Below are 21,843 nucleotides of genomic sequence, written 5' to 3' on the forward strand. Positions count from 1 at the left end.
AGCCTCACCAGCCCACCAGATCCCCGGGCTCCTCCTTGTAGCCGCAGCAGACCACCCCCACCCACCCCAGGGGCTGGTCTTTGGGTGGACCCCCACATCTGGGGGTGAGGAAGAGCCCTGAGTGTTTAATCAAGACTGGACACCGGGGCTGTTTTCAAGGGGGACACTCCTGGGGTCATTCAAAGCCCCTCCCAATGCTAGAGGGAACAGAAGCCCTCTTCACCCCGCCCTCAGGCGACAGGCTTCAAAGTTAAAAAAAAAATCATCATCGTTGTTAACCACTGCTGTGCTGGATTTGTTGTTTTGTTTTTCTCCAATAAATTATTTTCTAATCACTCACCTGGGTGTGTGTGTTGGCTGACAGTGAGGGGGCACAGGAGGGCAAGGAATGGGGCTCACCCACCACAAAAACGGGGAGGGACAGAGGGTACAAGGGAGGAGGAAGTCAGTCTCCCCCAGCCCAGTCCTCTTTGCTCCAAACCCTGCCCCCTTCCATGGCCACAGTCGTCCCCCAGCCCCCAGCCCCTCAGGGCTCCACCTCCCACAGGAACCATTAAGGATCAGAGAAAAGCTCAATGGTTTTGAGCCAATCAAGCCTCACGACAGACATCTTGTTGGGACTTGCGCCTGAGGAGTCACTGCCCATCGCTTTCTGGAGCCTGAAGTGTAAGGTGGTTTATCTGAGGGGAAGAAACCAGGGCAGCCAGAGGGCGGGTAGGCTGGGGTGGTGCCAGGGCTGGACCTTACCAATTGCCCTGAGAGAGGCTAGCAGGCAGCGGCCAGGGAGCCAGGACTGGTAGGCAGAATCTGCTCAGCACATTTTTTCTTTCTGAGAGCAATAAAGTTCTGTCCACATTATCTGTCCCAGGGTGAAAAAGAGGAAAAATAAACAAATAAATAAAACTGGCTTTCCTTGAAAACCCCTCATCTGGCCACTAGCGTGTTTTGATTTTTAAAACCAGGAAAGAGTATCGCAGGATGCATTGCAGAAAGAAGCACAGGAAAAGCAAGCGCCTCAAGGAGCCCTGGGGTCAGAGGGATCCTGCTCTATCAGAGAAAGAAAGGGATGCGAAGCTCCTACAGTCGGGGGAATGCCTCGTGCTCCCTGGTTGATGTTTCCTGAGCCTGGGCCATCACCGTGCCTCCCAGAGCCCGGGTGGCTGCCCCGCCAGGACAGGTGGGACTTGGTTTGCTCTGGGCACTGGGCACTCCATGGGTAACAGAAGCCTCTCCGAAGGTGGGGCCTCCACCTCTGTCAGCCCTTCATTTGTGGGTGATTCTCCCCTACTTGGTGGCACTTTCCGCCTGAGTAGGGTGGGACTTGGGAAGTGGTGGCCTCCCCTTCTTATGGGAATAGGACTCCTTGTGCCAGATGTATGGCCAGCTCCTCTGGGACAGCAGCGACATCTTCCAAAAGGACATTTTCTCCAGGGATGCTGGCTGGTTCTTTAAAGATGACTGGCCAGAAGGCAGCGGCTGGCTTTCAAAAAATGGCATCTGGCTTCCTCTGAGAGATGATGGCCTCCCCTTGGCTGGTGGCAGATTCACAGAAGAATATGGCCTTGTCTGCTTAACTGGCAATTCCTTGTGGAAAGACCCAGATTGCCAGTTCGTGGAGGGAGCCTCATTGATGGTGAAAGAGAACTGCCCCTCCACAGCCAAGGAGGAGATCATCGCGGCGGGGGGCCGCACGTCCTCAGAGGACACCTTCCCCTGGTGCTGGCGCCTCCTCCCCATGAATGACAGGCTCCTCTGGGACCGGGGTGACTGCTTGATGCTCGGGGCCAATTCTTCATCAGATGGGACTGAGTGGTCAGCCAGTGTGTCACTGTTGACCCCTGGTGACCTCTGCAGAACCGTGCCCTGTGTGATGAGGTCTGCATAGCCTTCCCGGTGCGAGAAGGCATAGCTGGAGCGCCGGGCACGTGACTCCCGACGTAGGTAGGGCAGGGACTCCACAGCGGTCCCCTCAGCCGGAGCCTCTTCCTCCTGCAGAGCAAAGGGCGAGCAAGGCTAATCAGGCTGCCACACTGCGTTGATTGCTCTCAGGTCACTTGCTCCCAGTGGGGGCCATTCATAAACCTTGGCCATCACTGGCCAGGCTCTTCCCTATCCAAGTCGAGTACTCCCTGGGATCTGATTTTGGACCGGCCAATCACAGTCCTTCCCTGGGACTTGACTTAAGTGACCTCTTGAATCAAAGCCAGGAGAGGTTAACCAGGAGGCAGCCAGCTCTCCGGCCTGTGTGGCAGAACACTGCGAGTTTGTGGCTGCGTCCGACTCCACTATTGCAGTCAACTCTGCAGCCCACCCCACCTGCAACTGGTCCTTCTATTTTTTTTAACTGAAACCAGTTAGTTCCCTTCTCCCACTTTCTTTGTGGTAAAATAGACATAAAATGTACAATTGAAACCATTTTTAAGGGTACATCTCAGTGGCATTAAGCACGTCCACATTATTATGCAATCATCACTCCCATCCATCTTCAGAACTTCATTTTCCCAAACTGAAACTCTGTCCCTATTAAATACCAGCTCTCATCCCCTCCCCCAGCCTCTGGCTCCCACCATCCACTTCCTGTCTCTGTGGCTCTGACTCCTCTGGGGACCTCCACTGAGTGGAATCACGTGGGATTTGTTTTTTCACTTCTGGCTTATTTCACTGAGTGTAATGTCGTCAAGGTCCACCCAAGCTATAACCAGAGTCAGAATTTCCTTCTTTTTAAGGCTGAATAATACTTCACTATGTGGTTGAACTACACTGTGTCTATCCATTCATCTATTGATAGATGCTTGGATTGTTTCTAAGCTCCCCCTTTTTCCTATTTTCAGGTCATTTCTGTCATCTTGACCCCCAGGTCCTAAATAATTTATGGTGGGAGTCTGCCGGCGGTGGTGCTGGGACCAGGCGGCCACCTACATCCCAGGAAGTATGGTTTCCACCCTGGAGTCCTGGGGTCTGTTACTGGGCTCCCCCTGAAGGCACTGGGTGTGCATGTGGGTCTCCAAACTCCTCCCCCAGCTCTGCAGGCCCTTAGGTCCCTGCTCCCAGCATGGGTTCTGGGAATGTGCAGTGGGGACCCCAGCCACCCTCACCTTGGGATGTTTCTTCTTAAAAGCTTGGTAACTGACACGCAAGGCCAGGACAGGCAGGGTGTTTACAGACACATTCAGCAGGACCACCAACAGGATGGAGGGGTGGGACAGCGCGTTTCGGTCAGCATCTGGCAACAAGGAGTTGTCACATCCTGGCCTGGGGTGGAGCCTCCCAAGAACCTACTCAGTGCCCCCTCTTCCAGACACTCCACCTGCTTCCTTACCCTTCCCCCCAGGGTGCCTTTGTGCAAATTCCCTAAAGACACAGTTCCCACCCATCTCTGGGGCTGATCATCCCATTTCCTGCTGGGGAGCTTACACAGAAAAGGGAAGCTCTTGGGGGCCATATTGAAAAGCCAGAAGCTCTGGCTGGCCCAAGTTACGACCATGAAGAAGCAGAGGCTGAAGACAATGGCCAGCATGAACAAGACGGTCCAGTGCTCAGTGATGAGGATGACCTGAGGGGAAGGAAAGGTTAAGCCACTTGGGCTGGAACCCCAGGCACGGCTATGTAGAGGGGAGTGGGGGCCAGGCCCCCAGGGTCAAAGGACACCTGCTAAGGCCTCTCAGGCAGGGTCACCAGAATATAAGACCTCCATGGCCTATGTCCAAGGTCCTACCAGGGGTGGGGTGGGCAGCAGCCATGCCTACCTCCACAGTGATGGACAGCAGGCCCGACAGGGCCACAACCACAGCAAAAGACTGATAGTCACTGAAGAGTTCAGACATGCCACAGCTGATCCACAGGGTCATGAAGAAGTTGACTAGGGAGGTGGCCGTGCCATGGGCAAAGGCTCGAAGGAAGACCCAGTAGTTGAAGAGCTCATCCTTCTGGCCAGCTCTGTACAGCTGGGGCAGCTCCAGGCACTGCTCGGCGCTCACGTCCTGGGGTGGGGGTGCGGGTGGGGAGGTTCTGGAGGTTGGCAGCACAGCAATATGCACGTGCTGGGCTGTTCCTGGGTTGCCTGAACCATGCTCGTGAGCATGGTGAGTCGGTGAATTTTGTTACTGCTATTTTAGCACAGTTTAAAAACTATTTTTTAATAATTTTATTTATATATTTTCAGAGAGAGGAGGAGGGAGGGAGAAAGAGTGGTAGAGAAACATCCATTGGTTTCCTCCCTCATGCCCCCGACTGGGACCTGTCCCGCAACCCAGGCATGTGCCCCCCTGGGAACTGAACCAGTGACCCTCCGGTTTGAAGGCCAGTGCTTAATCCACTGAGCCACAGTAGCCAGGGCTAAAAAGTCTTTTAAAAATGGAGTTCAGTCCTGGCTGAAGTGGCTCAGGGGATTGAGTGCCAGCCTGCAAACTAAAAGGTTGCTGGTTCAATTCCTGGTTGGGGCCAGGTCCCAGTTGGGGGCATGCAAGAGGCAACCAATAGATGTTTCTCACCTTCCCTTCCCCTCTCTCTAAAAAATAAATAAAGTCTTTTTAAAATAAATAAATAAAAACTAAGTTCAGAGTCCCATTCCTAGGTCCCACTGAGGCACGCCTCAAGTACTCATCATTAGCCAAGTTGGTGGCTTCCATCTGGACTGCGTGGGTGTGGGACACTCCCATCACTCTTAACGCTCTACTGGAATGCCCTAGTCTGGCTTGCTTGGCCAGACCTTCTCGGGGAGGGAGGAAGGGTAAACAGGCAGGGTAAACAGGAGAACCATCTCTTTGGATGCCCTCCCTACCGCTGTTCAGATGGGTAGGCGGTGGGACTGAGATTTGGAGCTAGTCCCACAAAGGGTCGGGGTGGATGGGCAAGAGGGTCTCACCCACTATTGAGCTCTGGTGGGAACGGCTACATGGTAGTGGTTTCCCATCCCACCCCCGACCCACCCCAGCCCACAGAGGGGAAGGTAGGAGAGAGACAAGAGCATCTACAGGGAAGGAGGACACAAACTCTCAGACTGCTCACCTGCTCGAAGAGGCCGATGTACAGAACTGGGAGGGAGGTGTACAGCAGGTTGAAGAGCACCAAGAACCAGCCTTCGTACAGAGGCTGCGGGGGGCGGGGGCAGAGGACGTGGTAGCGGTCAGCCTTCAGATGCCAAATGGCCAGAAACAGAAACGCTCTCTACCTGAGGAGACCCACCCAAGCTGGCTTGGCACCTGGGGAGGATTTCAGGTGAGTGAGAAATGTGTGTTATAATCAGCCCTGGCTGGCGTAGCTCAGTGGATTGAGCACGGGCCTGCGAACCACATGATCACGGTTTGATTCCCAGTCAGGGCACATGCCTGGGTTGCAGGCCAGTTCCCAGCAGGGGACTCATGAGAGGCAACCATACATTGATATTTCTCTCCTTCTCTCCTTCCCTTCCCCTCTAAAGATAAATAAATAAAATCTTTTTAAAAAAAGAAAGGATATAAAAGGCATTCAAACTGGAGAGAAAGAAGGAAAATTATCTCTATTTGCAGATAACATGCAGAAAATCCCAAAGGATCCACTGGAAATCTCACAGAGCCAGTAAAGAAATTCCACAAATTTGCGGGGCACAGATCAACACACAAGAAACCATCTTTCTGGGTTGGTGGTCACACGATCAGTTTAAATAACATAGAAACTAACTTTCAAAAAAAGAAAGAAATCTGTGTTTCGAGACACCAGCAGTGAGCAATCCCAAAAGGAAATTAAGGAAACAAATTCCACATACAGCAACATTGAAAAGAATAAAATATCTAGAAATAAAAAAAGTAAAATAAACAATATATACTTATCAGGGGCGCCTCTGTAAAGTCCCCTCCCAAATGTTTAAATCTGCCAAATATCCCTGAAAATGTTGGGCACAGGGCAGTGCAGGAAATATTCCCTCCCTTTACCTGGACTCAATACCTCTGAAAGCAGCCTCAGAAAATGTTTCATGGCCCTGCGACTTCAGGCAAGCCTTGCCCCATGAGGACCCCAGAGTGTGAGCGTGCCTGCTGCTCTCCTGGAAGCCACAGGAAGACACAGCACCCACAGAGCATCCCCAAAGGGCTGTCCCTCCAGTGCACCTGGGCAGAGAAGCCGCTGTAGAAAGCGAACCAGATCTGAACCATCATGCTGGCCAGCGTCTTGTAGATGAAGTAGCGCAGGAACTTGCAGACTCGCATGTAGGACCAGCGTCCGTGCACCAGCAGCAGCCGCCTCAGGAAGCAGAACTGAGCCAGCATGTAGTCGCTGTTCTGCACCGCCTGCATGCCCTCCTTGCCCGCCAGCCCTACACCAATGTCCGCAGCTGCAGAGACACATGCAGTCCGTTGGCCCTGGGCCACCCCTAGCTCGCCACAGACCTCCCCCAGGCCTTGTGCCCAGCACTCACTCTTGATCATGTTGACGTCATTGGCACCATCCCCGATGGCCAGGGTCACCACATTCTGGTATTTCTTGACCAGTGCCACAATCAAGGCCTTCTGCTTGGGTGTCATCCGGCAGCAGATGACTGCTTGGCACCTCGAGGCCAGTTCAACAAAGGCCCGCTCCCGTTGCACCTGGGGGCTCTCATGAGCGTTGGACTCTTTGCTCTGCGGCACCAGCCCTGTGCTTCTCAGCCAGGTCCAGAGGGTCTGCCTCAGCACAGGGGCACACCTGGCCTGCAGGAAGCCTGTCCTCTGCTCACCTGGCTCCTGCCAGGACTCCTCCGCGTCCCCGTTCACATTTTGGACCAGCACCTGGGGCTCCTTGCTCAGAGAGAGCAGTAGCTGGTCCTGGCCAGCAAAGGAGGGTAGGGGGCAAGGAAGCACATCATCTGCCTGCGCCCCTCCCCTTCGTGAACACCTCTGTGCTGGCTGCTCCTCCTGCCTCTTGCCCCAGCCCCAGGATGGACTTGACTACAGGGCTCTGGACCCTCTGAAAACCATCTCTTGGCATAGCATTCACTTTGGCTTTTTCAACAGCCCACCCCAACCTTCCCCCACTCTTGCCATCTGCTACACCTCCCAGCCCCGTCCCATGTGCTAGGGGCCCCACAGTCAGCCCTGAGTTGACACTGACCAGGAACTCTCCACTAATGACCATGGCCATCTTGGCCTGTGACAGGAGCTGGTTCTTCAGAGAGCCCTTGCCGCTCAGCAGGTTGTTGTTGCCCTCCCAGTAGGCCTCCAGGATCTGACTGTGGGGACCGGCTGGGGCTCAGCTATGCCCGTGTACAAGCTTTCTTCCACCCCCTCCCCAGCTGTGCCTCAGTTTCCCCTCTGGAAGTCCAGCCGGGTGGAGGCTGAGGACATTCCGCAGATCCCCAGGGCCACGCCTGAGCTATGGGTGTCCCCTACCACCCACCCTCACCCTGCCGCCACCAGTCTCTCCGCCCCCACCTCCCCTCCTTACGCTATCTCCTTCTCCTCCAGAATGAGCATGTCCTCGGACAGCAGCTGGCAGGCAAAGCCAATATTCACCACTGTCTCTGCAAAACAGCCCAATTCAGCTTCTGGGCAGCCTCCTACCCAGGGGCCATGCCCACCCTGCCCCACCCACTAGCTTGGGCCATTGGTTCAGTGGAGGACATGTGATCCAGCAGCCAATGAGTGCCAGCCCGGAGACTTTGGCTACAGCTCTGAGCAAAGGGACCTGCACTCTGGCTGTCTGGGGCTGGGCAGCTGGAGGGAGGTGAGTATGAGGCCAGGGCCAAGAGATTATTAGACATATCATGCCTAGGGCCTGTGGTACTTTTAGGAACCCCCCCCCCCAAAATGACTTGATTCCTTTCCAAATCAGAAAAAGAAAAAAACAAAAAGTAAATGTATTCCAGCCTGGACATTTGTCCTTATACCAACACAGTTGTAAACTGTCATTTTAAATGTTTTGTGTGTCTGTGCCCCCCGTCCACAGAAGAGCTAATGACGGGCCTGCTGGCACCCATGCCCAGGGGAGTCTCGGAGAACCCACAGTGGGTGGGGGAGAGCCAGGGCTCCGGGCACACAAGCCCTGAGGTTCCATGCCAGCTTTGTTTCTAAGCGGCAACTTTCAGCAGGTGCCCTGAGGTCTCGGAACTCAGCTAGGCCCATCTAACGCACAAGGGTAACAAGAGTCTCAACTCACGGTGTTGCCATGAAGGCCAAACACTCCAGAAGCACTTGGCACAGTGTGCCCCCCTAAGGGCGGTGCCTGGAGGACCCCAGCAGTTCTAATCATCCCACTTCTTCCTTTCCCAGGAGAAGGTAGGGGGCAGGGCTGAACCCAGACAAGTGGGACAGGCTGATGGTGGCGCTTGGGACACATAAGTGTTCTCTCCCACTGGTCTCCCTTCTCTCCCTGCAGGGAATGTCTGTCCTGAGACCTACCTGGCTTGTCCCCTGTGAGTACCCACACTTTGATGTTCCCTTGCTTGAGACACTGGATGGTTTCCAGGACGCCATCCTGGAGCCTGTCCTCAATGGCTGTGGCTCCGAGCAGCTAGGGGGGCAAGGAACAGATTGAGCAGGGACCCAGCTACCCTGGCAGGGGTGAGAGACCTGAGAGCCTACAGGGCTGGAACCCCCTTGCCTCCGGTGCCACGCCCACCTGGAGGTTCTGCTCCATCTCCTCATACACCTGGTGCAGGGCACGGGCCCGGTTCTGAGGAAGGATGCTAGCCTCCTGGTGCCGCTGGCGCCACTCTGCGTAGGTGTCCTCATCCACCTTTTTGTAGGCCAGGCACAGCGTGCGCAGGGTCTGCTTGGCAAAGGACTGGGGACCAGCCGGGCCATCCTGTCACCACCCCGCCTCCCTGGCACTTCTCCAGCCACTGCCTCTCTCAGCCCCTCTCCCTCTGCCTAAGCTTCCTGAACCTTGACCCCCACCCACAGTCTGTTCTCCCCAGAGGGGGCCTGGATCATGTACCATCCTGCTCCCCACTTACTCAGCCTCCCAAGAGGCGCAGGTCTGCTCTGCCTCCAGACCTTTCCACTGCAGTGCCCCCAGCAGGAGGTCCCTCCCTACACTCTCTGAAGCAATTTCTAACTATCCCTGAAGACCCTCATGCAGCCCTGCCAGACCCCCTCCAGCCAGGGCTCTGGGGGTGGAAAAGAAACAAAAAGAAAAAATCCTGTGGGTGTCCAGCCTGAGTGAGGGTCCTGGGCATTCCTTGTACAAACACACCCCCGTGGCACCTGTGCTGGATGATCTGGGGATGCAGCAAAGGGCTTGGGGACCCCCACAGGGTTGGGAGTCAGCTGAGAGAGGTAACTTGGTATGACACGTCAGCCCCATGTTAGGGCCAGGCAGGATAATCTTTCTGGAGGTGGGGACTGGGAGGTGGCAGAGCCCTGAGAACAGGAAGATCCTGAGTGACAGAGTAGAGGGAGGCATCCAAGCAGAGGGAACAGTGTGTGCAGAGGTCCTGGGGCATCACCTGAGCATGGGGAAAACTGCAAGCTGGAAACTGGGGTCCTGGGGAACCTCCTGGAGGTTCAAAAAGAGCCAGTCTAGAGAAGCTGGCAGGAGACACAAAGACACAACCTTGAAAGCCTGGCTGAGGAGCTCTGGCTTCACCATGGAGACAAAAGATTTGGAGCAGGGAGGCTAAGTGTGTCCCAGAACCAGGCCTGGCTTGGCGGGGTGTGGCATCCAGGGCCTACGGCTAACCACAAAGGGTCCTTGTGTGACTTAGGAAAAAATGCCCCTCTGTGCAGGTGCAGCTTGGAGTTCAGCTCCTCCCTGCCCGCGTGTGCTGGGGGAAGAGCACAGCCTGGCCGATGGTGCATGACCACCTGCATACCTGAGGCCGTCTCTCTGCACGTCCTCCTCCTCTACCTCCCTCCCCCTCCATCCTCCCTCCCTTCCCACAGGGCCTCACCGTTAAGGCCTCTTCCGTGCTGGTCCACTCTTTCAAGCCTTTCTTATACAAGCGATCAAAAAGGACAGTGTCTGCGCCTTTGGTGTAGAGGTAGATGGAGCCCTCAGGGTTTCGGACTGTGGAGGGAGAAGCCTGGCTGCCCATAAGCACACCCGTTCCTGTCCACCTCCACCCCTGGGGCCGAGGGTGCTCACCCAGCACGGACATCCGCTTTCGGATGCTGTTGAAGTCCATCATGGCCAGGACCTGGTACACCCGCTCCTCCCCTAGCTCCACCACCGTGATGCTGTCCTGCGTGCGCGCCAGGAACACGTAGCCAAAATTCCTGGCTGCTGTGACCAGCGCCTCCTCATCAGGGGAAGCTGCCTGGTACAATAGCTGGTCTTGTCGGGGAGGGGACCGTGGGAGTGGGGTAGGGGGAGGTGAGCATTTGCTGAGTGGACCAACTGTCTTTTAGGGACCCACCACCCATCCAGGGGAGGCCTCACTTCTACCCCTGTAGCCCCAGGGGAGGAAACGGACACAGTAGGTGCTCACCAGATATTGACAAGACAATGGCTCTGGAACCTGTACAACCTCTAAGCCAAATAAAAGAAAGTGGGCACTTGGATCCCAGTCTAGATGACTTTCCCTCCCAGCTCAGTAACAGACTGAGACCTCCAGGCCTGGATACCCTCTAGGTCCAGAAGAGGTCAGGCTTAGTACCCAGGCCTGAGCACCCTCCAAGCTGGATGACAGGAGCCCTGGGGGTCAGCTGGACAACCTCTAAGGCTGGAAGACCACCTCAGAAGGTCCAGGGCCTGAACGCCCTCTCCGGCTGGGCAGCCTGCAATGCACTCACTGTCTTTCTTTTGCACCAGCACTGTGTGGCAGATGGCCAGCAGGCGCCAGAACTCCCGCACCATCCTGTCCTCATTGCTGCGCACAGCACCCAGGAGCTTCGCGTTTTGGAAGAGCAGCTTCCCATCGGCAAATTTGTTCCAGAGGTAAGGGCTCTCCTGGGGTGGGCGACAAGTTGGTTCCGGGTGGGTCACTGCTCGCCCCTTGCCATACATCCAGTGCTTCTGGTCCAGCACTCACCTTATGCAGGGTCTCCTCCTCATCCGGGCCTGGGGAAAGACCTTGTTTCAGGCCTCAGTTCCCTGGACTGCTCGGGGTCCTGCAGCTCCGACCCCCAGTGCCAGGCTTCCTAGGGCCTAGACTCTGAACCAGACACCCGAAACAACAAAGGGCCCTCAGCCTTAGCTTTGCCTTATACACAAAGTGGGAAAAGATGGAGCCCCATCACCTGGGCATCTTAGAAGAGCCACCCAGAGAGGAATGAAGCCCAGTGAACACATCTTTTGTGGATGATTAGTGGTGATTCTTAAAACCTGGTTGCCGACTTGGAGAAATTGGGTGAGTTCAAATAAAAGCCTGGGCCCAGTGGGCTTATAGAAGGTTGATGCCACTCACCACAGACCCCACTGTTCCCTATAGCCCACCCCCTAGACCCTGGCTGAGGGTCAGGCCGCATTTCCATTTCTCGTACTAGTGACTGCCTGCTACACCTAACAATCCCCCAGCTGGGTCCTCTGTCAGCTCCTGCTCTACACCCTGTCCCCTAGCTATAAACTAGATCAGGGGTGGCAACCTATGCCCGGTGCTACTGCTGGCTTTGAAGTGTGGGCTTCTAAATGTGAAAACCCTTGAAAAGGGTTTTCACATTTCTAATGGGTTGGGGGAAATCAGAAAAATGAAACATGAAAATGCTGTGGAATTAAAAATTAGCATCCTCAGTAAAGGTTGGTAACAATCAGAAGTGGAATATTCTATCTCATGACACGTGAGGCGCTATGAAATTCAAAGCTTGGTGTCCACACACAGCAGCTGCTTTCTGGGCTGAGCTGGGTCTCCACAGAGATGGCGCAGCAGCAGAGCTAAGAATATTGACTTGATGTCCCCCCAAAGAGAGGATGCCTTCGGCTACAGTCCTGTGGTTCAGATCCGGCTGGGGATGAGGCTGAGGGCAGGGTAGGTCAGCCATTCCTGAGACCCCCACACAGCTCTCCTGTCGGTCGCAGTTCCCCCAGGGGCCCTGCCACACCCCAAGGCTCATCCTTGCCAGGCAGCCCGGTACGTAAGGGACGTGTGGGGGCCAGGCCCCACCGTAGACGATGCCGTCGATGCAGCACTTCCTGAACGTCATGACGTTCTGCGTGAGCGTGCCTGTCTTGTCGGAGAAGACGTACTCCACCTGGCCCAGCTGGTCATTGAGGCTGGTGTTGCGGGCTTTGGCAGGCATGTCTTGGGGCTCGTAGTACATCTGCATATCCCAGTTGATGAAAATGCTGTTCCCCAGATGGATGAATTCAGCTCTGCAAACACAAGCTGGGTCACGCCCTCGCCTATACCCACCCAGGCTCCCATGTGTCTCCGGCTGAGCAGTGGGTGGGCAGGGGGCTCACGTGAAGAATGCGGACATGGGCACCATGACGCTGAGCAGGATGAGGAAGCTGCAGAAGATGAGGAAAGACTCGGTGGTCACACTGTGCATGTGCTTCTCAGCCACATAGTGGTGCTTGGCCTTGAATTCTGTCACCATGTCCCGGAAGCCCAAGGTCAAAGCCATAGAGATCAGCACCAGGAACACGAAGATCTGCTCAGCAAATGAGAAGGTGGAGCATGTGGAGGGACCCAGAGCAGCACCTAGATACCTCAGGGACTCACCAACAGGGACACAGTCAGTATGGGAAGCCCCCCACCTAAGCTCTGCCATCAGGATGGGGAAGGGGAGCTGAGGGAAGGTGACTGGTAGTCCCAGGAGGAGGGGAACTTGCAGGGGTTTTGCTGGGTTTTGTGGCTGCTATTTTAAAAATTATTACAATGACTTTTAAAAAGATAAAGTTGATTAGGCAAAAACTTAAGAATTATTAAATCGCCCTGGCTTGTGTAGCTCAGTGGATTGAGCATGGGCCTGCGAACCAGATGATTGTGGTTTGATTCCCAGTCAGGGTACATGCCTAGGTTGCAGGCCAGTTCCCGGCGGGGGATGCATGAGAGGCAACCATACATTGATGTTTCTCTCCCCCTCTCCTTCCCTTCCCCTCTAAAGATAAATAAATAAAATATTTTTGAAAAGAATTGTTAAATAAATGTGGACAGAGATAAGGTGAACATTTTATTATCTCCTGTGGGTTTGGGAAAATGTCGGGACCAAAATTTATTTTGTAGCCCTGAGTGGCATGGCTCAGATGCTTGGACTTTGTACTGCAAAGCAAAAGGTCTCCGGTTCAAGTCCCAGTCAGGGCACATGCCTGGGTTGCGGGCTGGTCATGTGTGAGAGGCAACCTATTGATGTTTCTCTCACACACTGATGTTCCTCTCCCTCTCTTTCTCCCTCCCTTCCCCTCTTTAAAAATAAATAAAATCTTTATAAAAATTTATTTTAGAAAGACATTTTTTAAATATCATGATTATAAGAAGATTCTCTCACCCACAGACCTGCCTGTATGATCTGGCCACATATTTTGCCGAGAAGGGAAACTGAGGCCTGAAAAGTGACAGCGGGGGCTTCTGTGGGGAGGGGCCCTTTCCCTTTCCCCTTCAGTGTTCCTTCCCGCTTCAGGGCGCGGGCTCTAGGCAGCTCACCAGGACCACCAGCCTGTTCATCAGACGATCTATCTTGGTTCTCTTCAGATGGATCTTGCCACAGTTCCTCATGATCTTTGTGTCAAAACCTGCAGAGTTTGCATCCATCCATCCATCCGCCCGCCCACTCTTCCATCCAAGCATCCACCCAACCATCCATCCATCCACGCATTCATCAAATCCTCCACCCTTCTGTCACCCTACCCTCCACCCATCCACCCACCTGACTAGTCACCCACCCATCTACATACAAGTGCTTTTCCCAGCCAAACAAGGGTGCTGTCTCAATATGTCCATTTCCAAAGTTCTAGAACCCAGGCCCCATATAAGCCATGCTGGGAGCCCCACATCCTATGCTGCAGACACGTGGCAGCCAGGCCTGGCCTCGTGACTTCTTCCCAATGACCGCAGGGCTCTTGCCCACCCCCACCAGGACAGCTCACACTGCAGAGGCCCTAGAGTGGCTCTACCGGCATAGATGACCATCCCATAGCAGGTGTCTGTGTTCCGGATCTTGCAGCCACGTAGAAGGATGTTGCCACTGTCCAGGGAGTATTTCTTGCCCTCCCACTTCAAGTGTCCCATAAAGTGGTGCATTCGACTGTTGGGTTCTTCACACACCACCTTGCCTATGAGCAACCATGGAACCGAGGGCATGGCTGGGGTTGGGCCACCCCCATCCAGTGCAAGATGGAGCAGGTTGTGGGGAACATTTCATCACCCTCTGGTTCCGGCCACCATCATGGGCCCTGTACTGTCCCAAACTTGCCCCACTGGCACCGCCACCCCATTGCCACGTAGCCTCTCCTGGATTCTCCAGAGCTGGCCCTGTTAAGCCTCAAGGCTTTCATGCACGCTCCCCGCTGTGCCAGGACTCACAGCTCCTTAGGGAAACCCTCTCTGACCCTCCAGCCAGATCAGTTCCCTGCCCAAACCCTTCCTCCTGGTTATATCCTGAGCGGTCAATAGACATTTACTCCTGCCAGTGCTGTTGTGAACACCTATGGTTTCTCGGAGAGGAGGTGCCAGCCTCATCTCTCATGAGGCTGGGGACTCTGCAGCCTGGCCCTACTCTGGGCGCACCATGCGTGGCTCTCCACGAGAACAAGGCTTTACTCAGATACCATGGAAACAAATGCACCAGTGCCTGAGTATGGAAAGCAAAGGGGCTGTGGTTTGAGAGCATGCGTCTGCTCTAGAACCAATCGAAGTATCTTGTCTTTGCACAAGGCAGGAAAAAAAATAATGTTTCCCCTTGCTAGGCTCTGGCAAACAGTAGTTGTACCCACGGGTGTGAAATGCCTCACTTTTCAGGTGGAAAATAAGAAGCTGTGATGGATAGGTCGGTTCCCTGTTTGTGTGCACAGGCTGCCTTCGTGATTAAAAAAACAAATACACTTTCTTTAATGTAATCACATTTCAAAAATAAAATGTAATGTCTGATAAAATGGTGCAGCCTGTTTCGTAACAATAATAGAGAACACCTTGACTGTTAAGTGGATTGAAAGAACATGAAACAGGCCTGGAATAAGCTGGCCCGTTCAAAGCCATCTCAACCCCCAACACCTCCCAGCAGACCCCATCGCCATCCCCAAGACCCAGTGAGATGCGGAACTTTCATGCCCGCTGTACAGAGGGGCAGACAAAGGCCCGGATGGAGCTGATGAATTGCCACCGCTCACCTTGGAAGGAAGCCATCTTCCTGATGCTTGTTAGCTCATGGTGGGTGACCAGCGGGGCCTGCCTGAACTTCAAGTTGGTCTCCCTGGTGATGAGAAGGGGAGCAAGGTGAGAGGTGGGAACAAGTAGCACCCCAGGCAAGGCCACCCCAGCCCCCTCTGAGAGCCACTCAAACATTTTCACTGAGCCCCTACTGTGCACCAGCTGCCAATCAGGAGGCTAAGGCCCAAAGAGGGAGAGGACCTTGCCGAAGGTCACACAGGACATTGGCAAAATGGCTGAGGCAAAACCCTAAGGTCTTCTCACTTTTAGGCACCTGCACCTGAAGCACAGTGGGGCCCAGAAATGTTGCTGCAAAGAAAGTGGGCCCCTTCATCTGATTTAATGTTATTGCCCCCTGTCAGCTTGCAGGTGCCCCACACGTGCTCTTCGGATGAATGACCAAAATATCCCAGTGCACTTGGGAAGCCACATTTTGTGGTCACTGGGGAAGGCCTTGCTGGCTCCTAGGCTCCCAGGCTCCCAAGACCCCAGCGATGACTGGTGCCTCACCCATCAATGTCGGCTGTCTCCACGTAGCACAGGCTGCTGGGCTCTGTGCTGGCCAGCAAGAGCATGTCGGCCTGGGTGGGGAGGCGGAGTGGGAGGGAGGAAACAGCACTGTGGGGAGGGGTGGGGACAGGGGCAGGAGGAAGACAAGCAGGAAGGCAGCCCTTCCCCAGCAGCAGGGAGTTCTGGGCCGGCTGACACTAGCTCACCGGGACAATGCTGTCTTTGTGCAGACAAATGAGGTCCCCCACGCACAGGTCCCTCCATTTTTTACGCAGAAAGCTGTGGGGGGCAGGTGGCAAGTGTGAGAGGGGACCGCAACCAGGCCCACCTTTGGAACTCTTGACCCCCGTGTCACCCCCAAGCTGGAAGAACAACTTGGGGAACGGGCTGCAGATGCCCCCGTGATGCTTTGCTTCCCTGCGTGCCCACCTGTAGGTCTTTGGGGGGTGCGGTGGGCTCAGCCCATCCGGAGGGCCAACCTTCCCTAACTTTGCCCCTCCCTCTCATTCTGTGTCCAAGTCCCTTCAGACCTTCTCTGCCCTTCAGCTGAACTCTCAGCCCTGTGAGGGTTAGCAATCAGGTCCCCATCCTCTGTCCCATCACAGGGCCCACGCCCAGGCCTGGTAGACAGCAGGCATCTAATAAATGCTGGCTGGGTCTCTGTCAGACATCAGACTCAACCAGGATGCCCAGGGGACCAGAAAGGTTCCAGGCACTCCCATGGGCAGCCCTCCATGGTGTGTCCTCACCCTCCCACACCCCCCTCCACTGTGCTGGAGACTTCTTCTTTAGGATGAACTCCCCCCAACACAGCACCAGAGGCCTCACCTCTTCCCCACCAGCACCTGGCAGGGCCTGTTGTTGATGGTCCTGTCACTCCTGTGTCGCCCCTGAGCCAACAGAGTGGGTCAGAGGGGTGGCTGCACCCCAGCCCTACTCCCCCAGGGCGATCCCACCCCCAGCCATGCCCCCACCCTGTCCCCACACCGCCCTGGTGAGGGCCCAGGTGCAGAGCACGGTTCCAGTGCACACATGTGGTCCCGATAGTGAGCCCACACCATCCACATCTGTCCAGGGACCCTGGTCAGGGAGGGGACTGCGGGGACAACTGCTACTGGTAGCAGAGGGAAGTCATAATCCACCTGCCACCCAGCTTGGCAGCAAGGACCAAAGGCCATGGGGCACCTGTCCCTAGTGGCAGCAAGACAAGGACCCCTCCTTGTCCCCAATCCCCTCCCCAGCTCTCCTTCCACCCCACTTACAATGTCATCCACCAGGTCTCGGGTGGCCCGGATGATGAGAAGGCAGACGAATGGAGTGAAGAGGGTGAACCATGGCAGTGTGGAGATCTCGGGGATGCCCTGACACACAGGTGGGACATGCCGGTGAGTAGTGCTGACCCTCCATCCCTGACACTCCCCACAATCTCCGCCCCCTGCCCTCCCACCCAGCCCCTCAGCCTGGCATTCCGTGTCCCACCTGCCACCTACTTGGGCCTGGGACTGGCCACCTCCCCACACAAACCTTGGGACGGTTGCCTCTTTATTTCCTTTCCCTTCCCAGAACTTCTCCCCATCAAACTCATCTCCCCTCCCTGACCAGCTCCCATGTCGCTGACCCCAAGCTTGCTCGCTGCTCAGAACCTTGGCTTTACTGTCCCCTATCTGTAAGCCTGCTCCTCGAAGTCACCCTTCAGGCCTGAGCTCCAAGGAAACCCCAGACAGGCCTTGGTGGCATGTGGGTCCCCTTCCCATCACTGGTTCTTGCTATGTGGCTTGATGACCGTGGCTATCAGGGCCACTGCCAGGTCCCCAGTGTCCAGCATAGTACTCACACACTGTATGTTCATTGGATTGATGGATAAAAGCAGAGAGTCGGAATAGAATGCAATGTTAAGTTAATGAGCTGCTGGGTGAGGGGCAGGGCGCTCTGTGAACTGCCCACCCACTGAAAGAGGAAGCTTCTCAGGCGGGACTCTGATCCTCTGGCAGGGCCACCCAGGTGCTCGTAAGTGGCCTGGCAGGTCTTGAGAATCTGCTCTCAATTCTTCTTTCCTCCTCATCCTTTGGGGTCAGGTTAATGGGTTGGGGCCAAGGGGGTCATGTGGCCAAGGCCATCCATCCTGGGGAGGGGCTGTGTCCTCCTCGACCCCAGAGGACCCACTCATGCACCTTCCTCACTGAACATATGCTGAGCATCTCCTGTGATCCAGGCCCTGGGCCAAGCAGTAGGAATGCAGTGATGAGGGTGCTCCCAGTGTGTGAGGAGCCACATACTGACCCTCTGCAACTGCACAGTCAGACTGCACACTTGAACTTCTGTGTATCTACAGAGCCATGTGTCAAAGCTACTCAAGGAGGGCTTCCTGGAGGAGGCAATTTGAGCAGGTGAAAAGAATGGTGTGTGCACAGGTGCCACCCTCACCCTACCCCACCTGGAGGATGATGATAAAAAGGAAGTAGAGGTTGGACATTCGGTGGAACTGCTCATACAGATTTAGGGGCAGGAAGGAGAAGAAGTTGTACTTGGCCGTGTGGATGGTGTTGTCCTGCAATGAGAGCCAGCATGAAGACACTGCCCTGGCCAGGGCCCTACCCTGGTCTTGCCCCACCCTTTGGTCACAATCAGTAACAACTGAGTACCCAATACATGCAAAGCCTCCAACTAGCATTAACTCTCTACCTAATCCAAGACCTTAAGCCAACTCTACTGAGTGCCAGCTGAGTGCAGAGCCTTGAGCCAGCATCAGCTAAGCCCCTACTACATGCAAAGACCCTTCAAGCAGAGCCGTGACTCCAGTATTTTTCAAAGTGAGACACACTCAAGGGGGTTTTAAAAAGAGCCTGATGAACACATTGTACTTTGAAAGTTTAGTATTAACTGATTTTAAGGTGAACTGGTGTGAGGTCAAGGACACACAAGAAATTCCAGTGCCAAACTGGTGATTTGCTCATGATTAAAACTGGGGGGAGGGGGAAGGTAGGGTGGGAGGGGGTGGGGGGCCAGTAAGGCTGGGGCCACCCACCTTGTACTTCTTCCTCTGCCAACACAGGAAGGCCTTCTCCTTGAACTGGTCATTGTAAGTTCGGTCATTGGCCTTCACCTCCCAGGTGAACGCTGAAGCCAGAGAGTGGGGCGTGGTGTGGGGCGCAGATGAACACTACCTAATGATCCCCAGAGGAGGTCTAATGGGCCTCCGGAGGAACCCAGACACTGGAGATGCCTGGCTCTCTGCCGTGGGTGTGGGAGCTGGTAAACAAACACCACCCTAGGCCAGACCCTAGGCACAGAGGACAGGCCCTGGGAGATTCATTCTCGCCCATTCCTTCCACAGAGCGCGTAAAACTGAGGCCTGGTGCCCAGCTCCGGTGTGCAAGGCTGCTCCCCCAGCCTGGGCAGCCCCTCTAGTTCAGGTCTGCAGCCCCCAATTCCTTAGCCCAGCATTCAGTCATGGGATCTGGGACTATTTGTAACCCACTGATGACCCCATGCTGGGTCTGTCAGATGGGTCTGGGGAGTCTCCCTGTCTCCACATTCCAGCCACCACCCTATAATGCCCCTTGGTTTCCTCCACAGACCCCGTGCCACCCACTTGGCCCTAAAACATGCACCTGAGTTGTTTTCCTTCTCAGGGTCCTTGCTGTAGGCCAGACTGCCCATGGTGGTCAGGCTGTTGGGGAGACAGGTTCAGGGTTACACCAATGGCCCAGCCCTTGCTAGACACTGTCTATTACTCAGCCCCCTTCAAAATATCACCTCCTACTTCCATCAGTTGCCCTCTCCCCAGGCTCTGAAGGTCCAGCCACTGGCTCTGCGTCCTTCCCTGGATATCTGGGGCCTCTGCTGATCCCCAGTCTTGCCACGGCCTCACATTCACCAGTCCCCCCAGCTTTCAAGCTGAGGTTGCCTCAACTTCCATTAGAGCCAGTCCCCCAGGATGGATTCTGACCAGTGCTGCCAACCCTCAGGGCCTCCCTCAGTCCAGGCTGCCATCACTTCTCCTGGGATTGCCATACCCACCTCCTCCAGTTTCCCTGCTGCCCCTCTCCTGCCCCAATTCCCACATGGGACACAATGCCCATCCCACTGAAGGGCCCATCAGTGTTTGCCGATTGACTACATCGGCCCCAGGGTTATACATCATATCGGTAAATGTGTATACTAGGGCCAAGCAGCTCTGAGAGGTCCAACCGTGGTCTCAGGGCAGTTAATTGTGATGGAGGCAGATACCAGACTTTCCACAGAGCCCGGAACCTTCTCACTGCTTCGTTCATGGTCACTCTTTCAATGCCAGGAATTTGTCTCACCAAGGGGCCCTCAGCAGCTCTCTAAGTCCTTGCCAGGGCTGTTCCCTCTGCCCAAGGAGCAACCTTCCCACATGCCTGGTCACTGTCTCCTCACCCTTCTGGTCTCAGCTTATAGTTCTCAGACGGACCCGGCTTGTTCAGGCACCTCCTCTGGGCTCTCCCTCTGCCTGGGGTGTCCCCCATTCCAGGTCTCATCACCTTCTCTCCTCTGCTTCTTTCCCTGTCTGGGAGGCGCGAGCACTGGAAACCACCCAGGGCAGGAGGGCTGGTATCTGAATCACGTGTGTCCCCAGAGCCATGGGGTAGGACCTGCTCAGGGCCAGCTCTCATGCTCCTGGGAGCCGTGCCACACCCCTTCCCCAAAGGAAAAGTGAGGCTCAGCCAGTGACCTGGAGCCCAGGGAGACCCCGCACAGGACAGGTGAGGTTGGAGAGGTGCTGGGACGGCCAGAATCTACCCAAAGTAGTGTAGCTAGGATAGGAAGAGGCCCCCAGTCCTTGTCTCCTCCTCTCTCCTATGCAGGTCACCCAAGCTCCCCATTAGCTGTGCTCCCGGGGTCTCAAGGCGTAGGTTTCTAGACCCAACTGCCCCCCTCCCGCGGGTCCTTCCTGGGCAGGGAGATCGGTGTACACAGTCGGCACTCCTATGGACTCGGTCTTGCACGAACCTCTATGGGGCGCCCGCTCCACAGTTGCAGTGACCTCCCGCCCATCCTCTGGCACGGATGGAACTCTTGACAGGTTGCGCGGGCACCCGGGAACACACAGCAACGGGAGCACCACAGCCCACAGGTGCGGGCTAGGGCGCAGCCCGACCTGGGGCTGTCCCTGGGCATTCAGGGGCTGGGGGAGTGGGGAATGTAGTGGTGCGGTTTGCCTGAAGCCAACAGGCCTGAAAAGGGAGGTGCTGGCGCAGGGCCGGGGATGGTTGAAGGGCGGGCCTAGGCCAAGGACCACCTTGGGGGCCGCTGACGACTGGGCCAAGAAGTCCAGGAGTACGGGAGGGGCCTTGCGGAGAAGGCCTAGGTAGGGAAGAGGGAGGGCAGGCCCTGTGGGCGGAGCCAGAGCAGAGGCCAAGCCTGGGAGGGTTCTCTGGAGTAGTGACAGCTCAGCAGCGAGCCCGCTGCTGCGGGTAGGGGCTGCGGTGGTCAGTGAGCGGGGTCTTAAGCCACAGGTCAGACGATGAAGGAGCGTGTCGTGATAGCTACAGGGTTTTAAGGGGCTAGTCCTTTAGGGGCAACATCTTGTAAAGCTGGGCCTGGGTAAAGTGACTGGAGCCTGCTGAGGTTGGGCGGGGCCGGTATGGGACTAGGGGCGTAAGAAGGACGCACTGGTGGGTAACTGCGTCTGAGGGCCTGGGTTTTCACACCTCCTATGCGCAGGCGCAGTGTTGGGCGCCGGACTAGGACAGGCCGTTACAGCCACCGAGACTATCCTCACACCTGGAGGAAACCCATAAGGCTCTGCCCTGGTTTGTGCCCACTGAGTGAGCAGCCTGGGCTTTTGGGGGGGTCTTCCTGAAGGAGGTGACGGGGTGGGAGGCAGTGGTGAAGCTGAAGCAGCCTCCTGTTGGAGATGGGGAACTGAGGGCAGGAGGGTGTGTGGAAGGGGCTACTAAAATGAGGGTCGCCTTGAGAGTTGGGGCTTATGGGGGTGGGGCAAATTTGGGGTGCGGGAGATGATTAAACTCCGTAGTTCACATTTTCACTTTTTGTAGGCCCCTGAAGCACGGATATTAGGAAAGCAGTGGGCTCTGGGCACTTTCCCCCCAGCCCTGGAGTCCTTCACTCTGGCCCAGACCTGACCCAACAGACAGGGGTGCCTGTGTCTGACT

General features: G+C 55.6%; 1 protein-coding gene across 3 annotated transcripts; it reads right to left on the reverse strand.

The window, feature by feature from the left end:
- Positions 1-926: 926 nt before the first annotated feature.
- On the reverse strand, positions 927-20,874 carry ATP8B3 (ATPase phospholipid transporting 8B3). Of its 3 annotated transcripts, none has more exons than XM_037042413.1 (28): positions 20,678-20,874; positions 19,315-19,373; positions 18,729-18,820; positions 18,138-18,251; positions 16,966-17,064; positions 16,532-16,593; positions 15,910-15,982; positions 15,704-15,774; positions 15,154-15,236; positions 13,942-14,100; positions 13,472-13,560; positions 12,289-12,479; positions 11,990-12,198; positions 10,922-10,950; positions 10,683-10,839; positions 10,036-10,224; positions 9,842-9,957; positions 8,569-8,733; positions 8,349-8,460; positions 7,396-7,471; positions 7,063-7,180; positions 6,392-6,776; positions 6,084-6,307; positions 5,008-5,091; positions 3,747-3,980; positions 3,415-3,553; positions 3,096-3,223; positions 927-1,989 (listed from the first exon to the last, which is right to left on the reverse strand). In XM_037042413.1, the coding sequence occupies exons 2-28, from the start codon at positions 19,361-19,363 to the stop codon at positions 1,285-1,287; spliced, it is 4,152 nt and encodes a 1,383-aa protein (XP_036898308.1). In that variant the 5' UTR covers positions 19,364-19,373; positions 20,678-20,874; the 3' UTR covers positions 927-1,284. The 3 variants fall into 3 exon arrangements, with proteins under 3 accessions (XP_036898308.1, XP_036898306.1, XP_036898305.1); XM_037042411.1 differs by having other exon boundaries at positions 19,315-19,376; XM_037042410.1 differs by lacking the exon at positions 20,678-20,874 and adding an exon at positions 20,105-20,530.
- Between the last annotated feature and the right edge of the window lie 969 nt (positions 20,875-21,843).

This window comes from Sturnira hondurensis, unplaced genomic scaffold (genome assembly GCF_014824575.4).
Source record: "Sturnira hondurensis isolate 20B ecotype Veracruz unplaced genomic scaffold, ASM1482457v3 Scaffold0003693, whole genome shotgun sequence".
In the NCBI taxonomy this organism is placed as follows: domain Eukaryota; kingdom Metazoa; phylum Chordata; class Mammalia; order Chiroptera; family Phyllostomidae; genus Sturnira; species Sturnira hondurensis.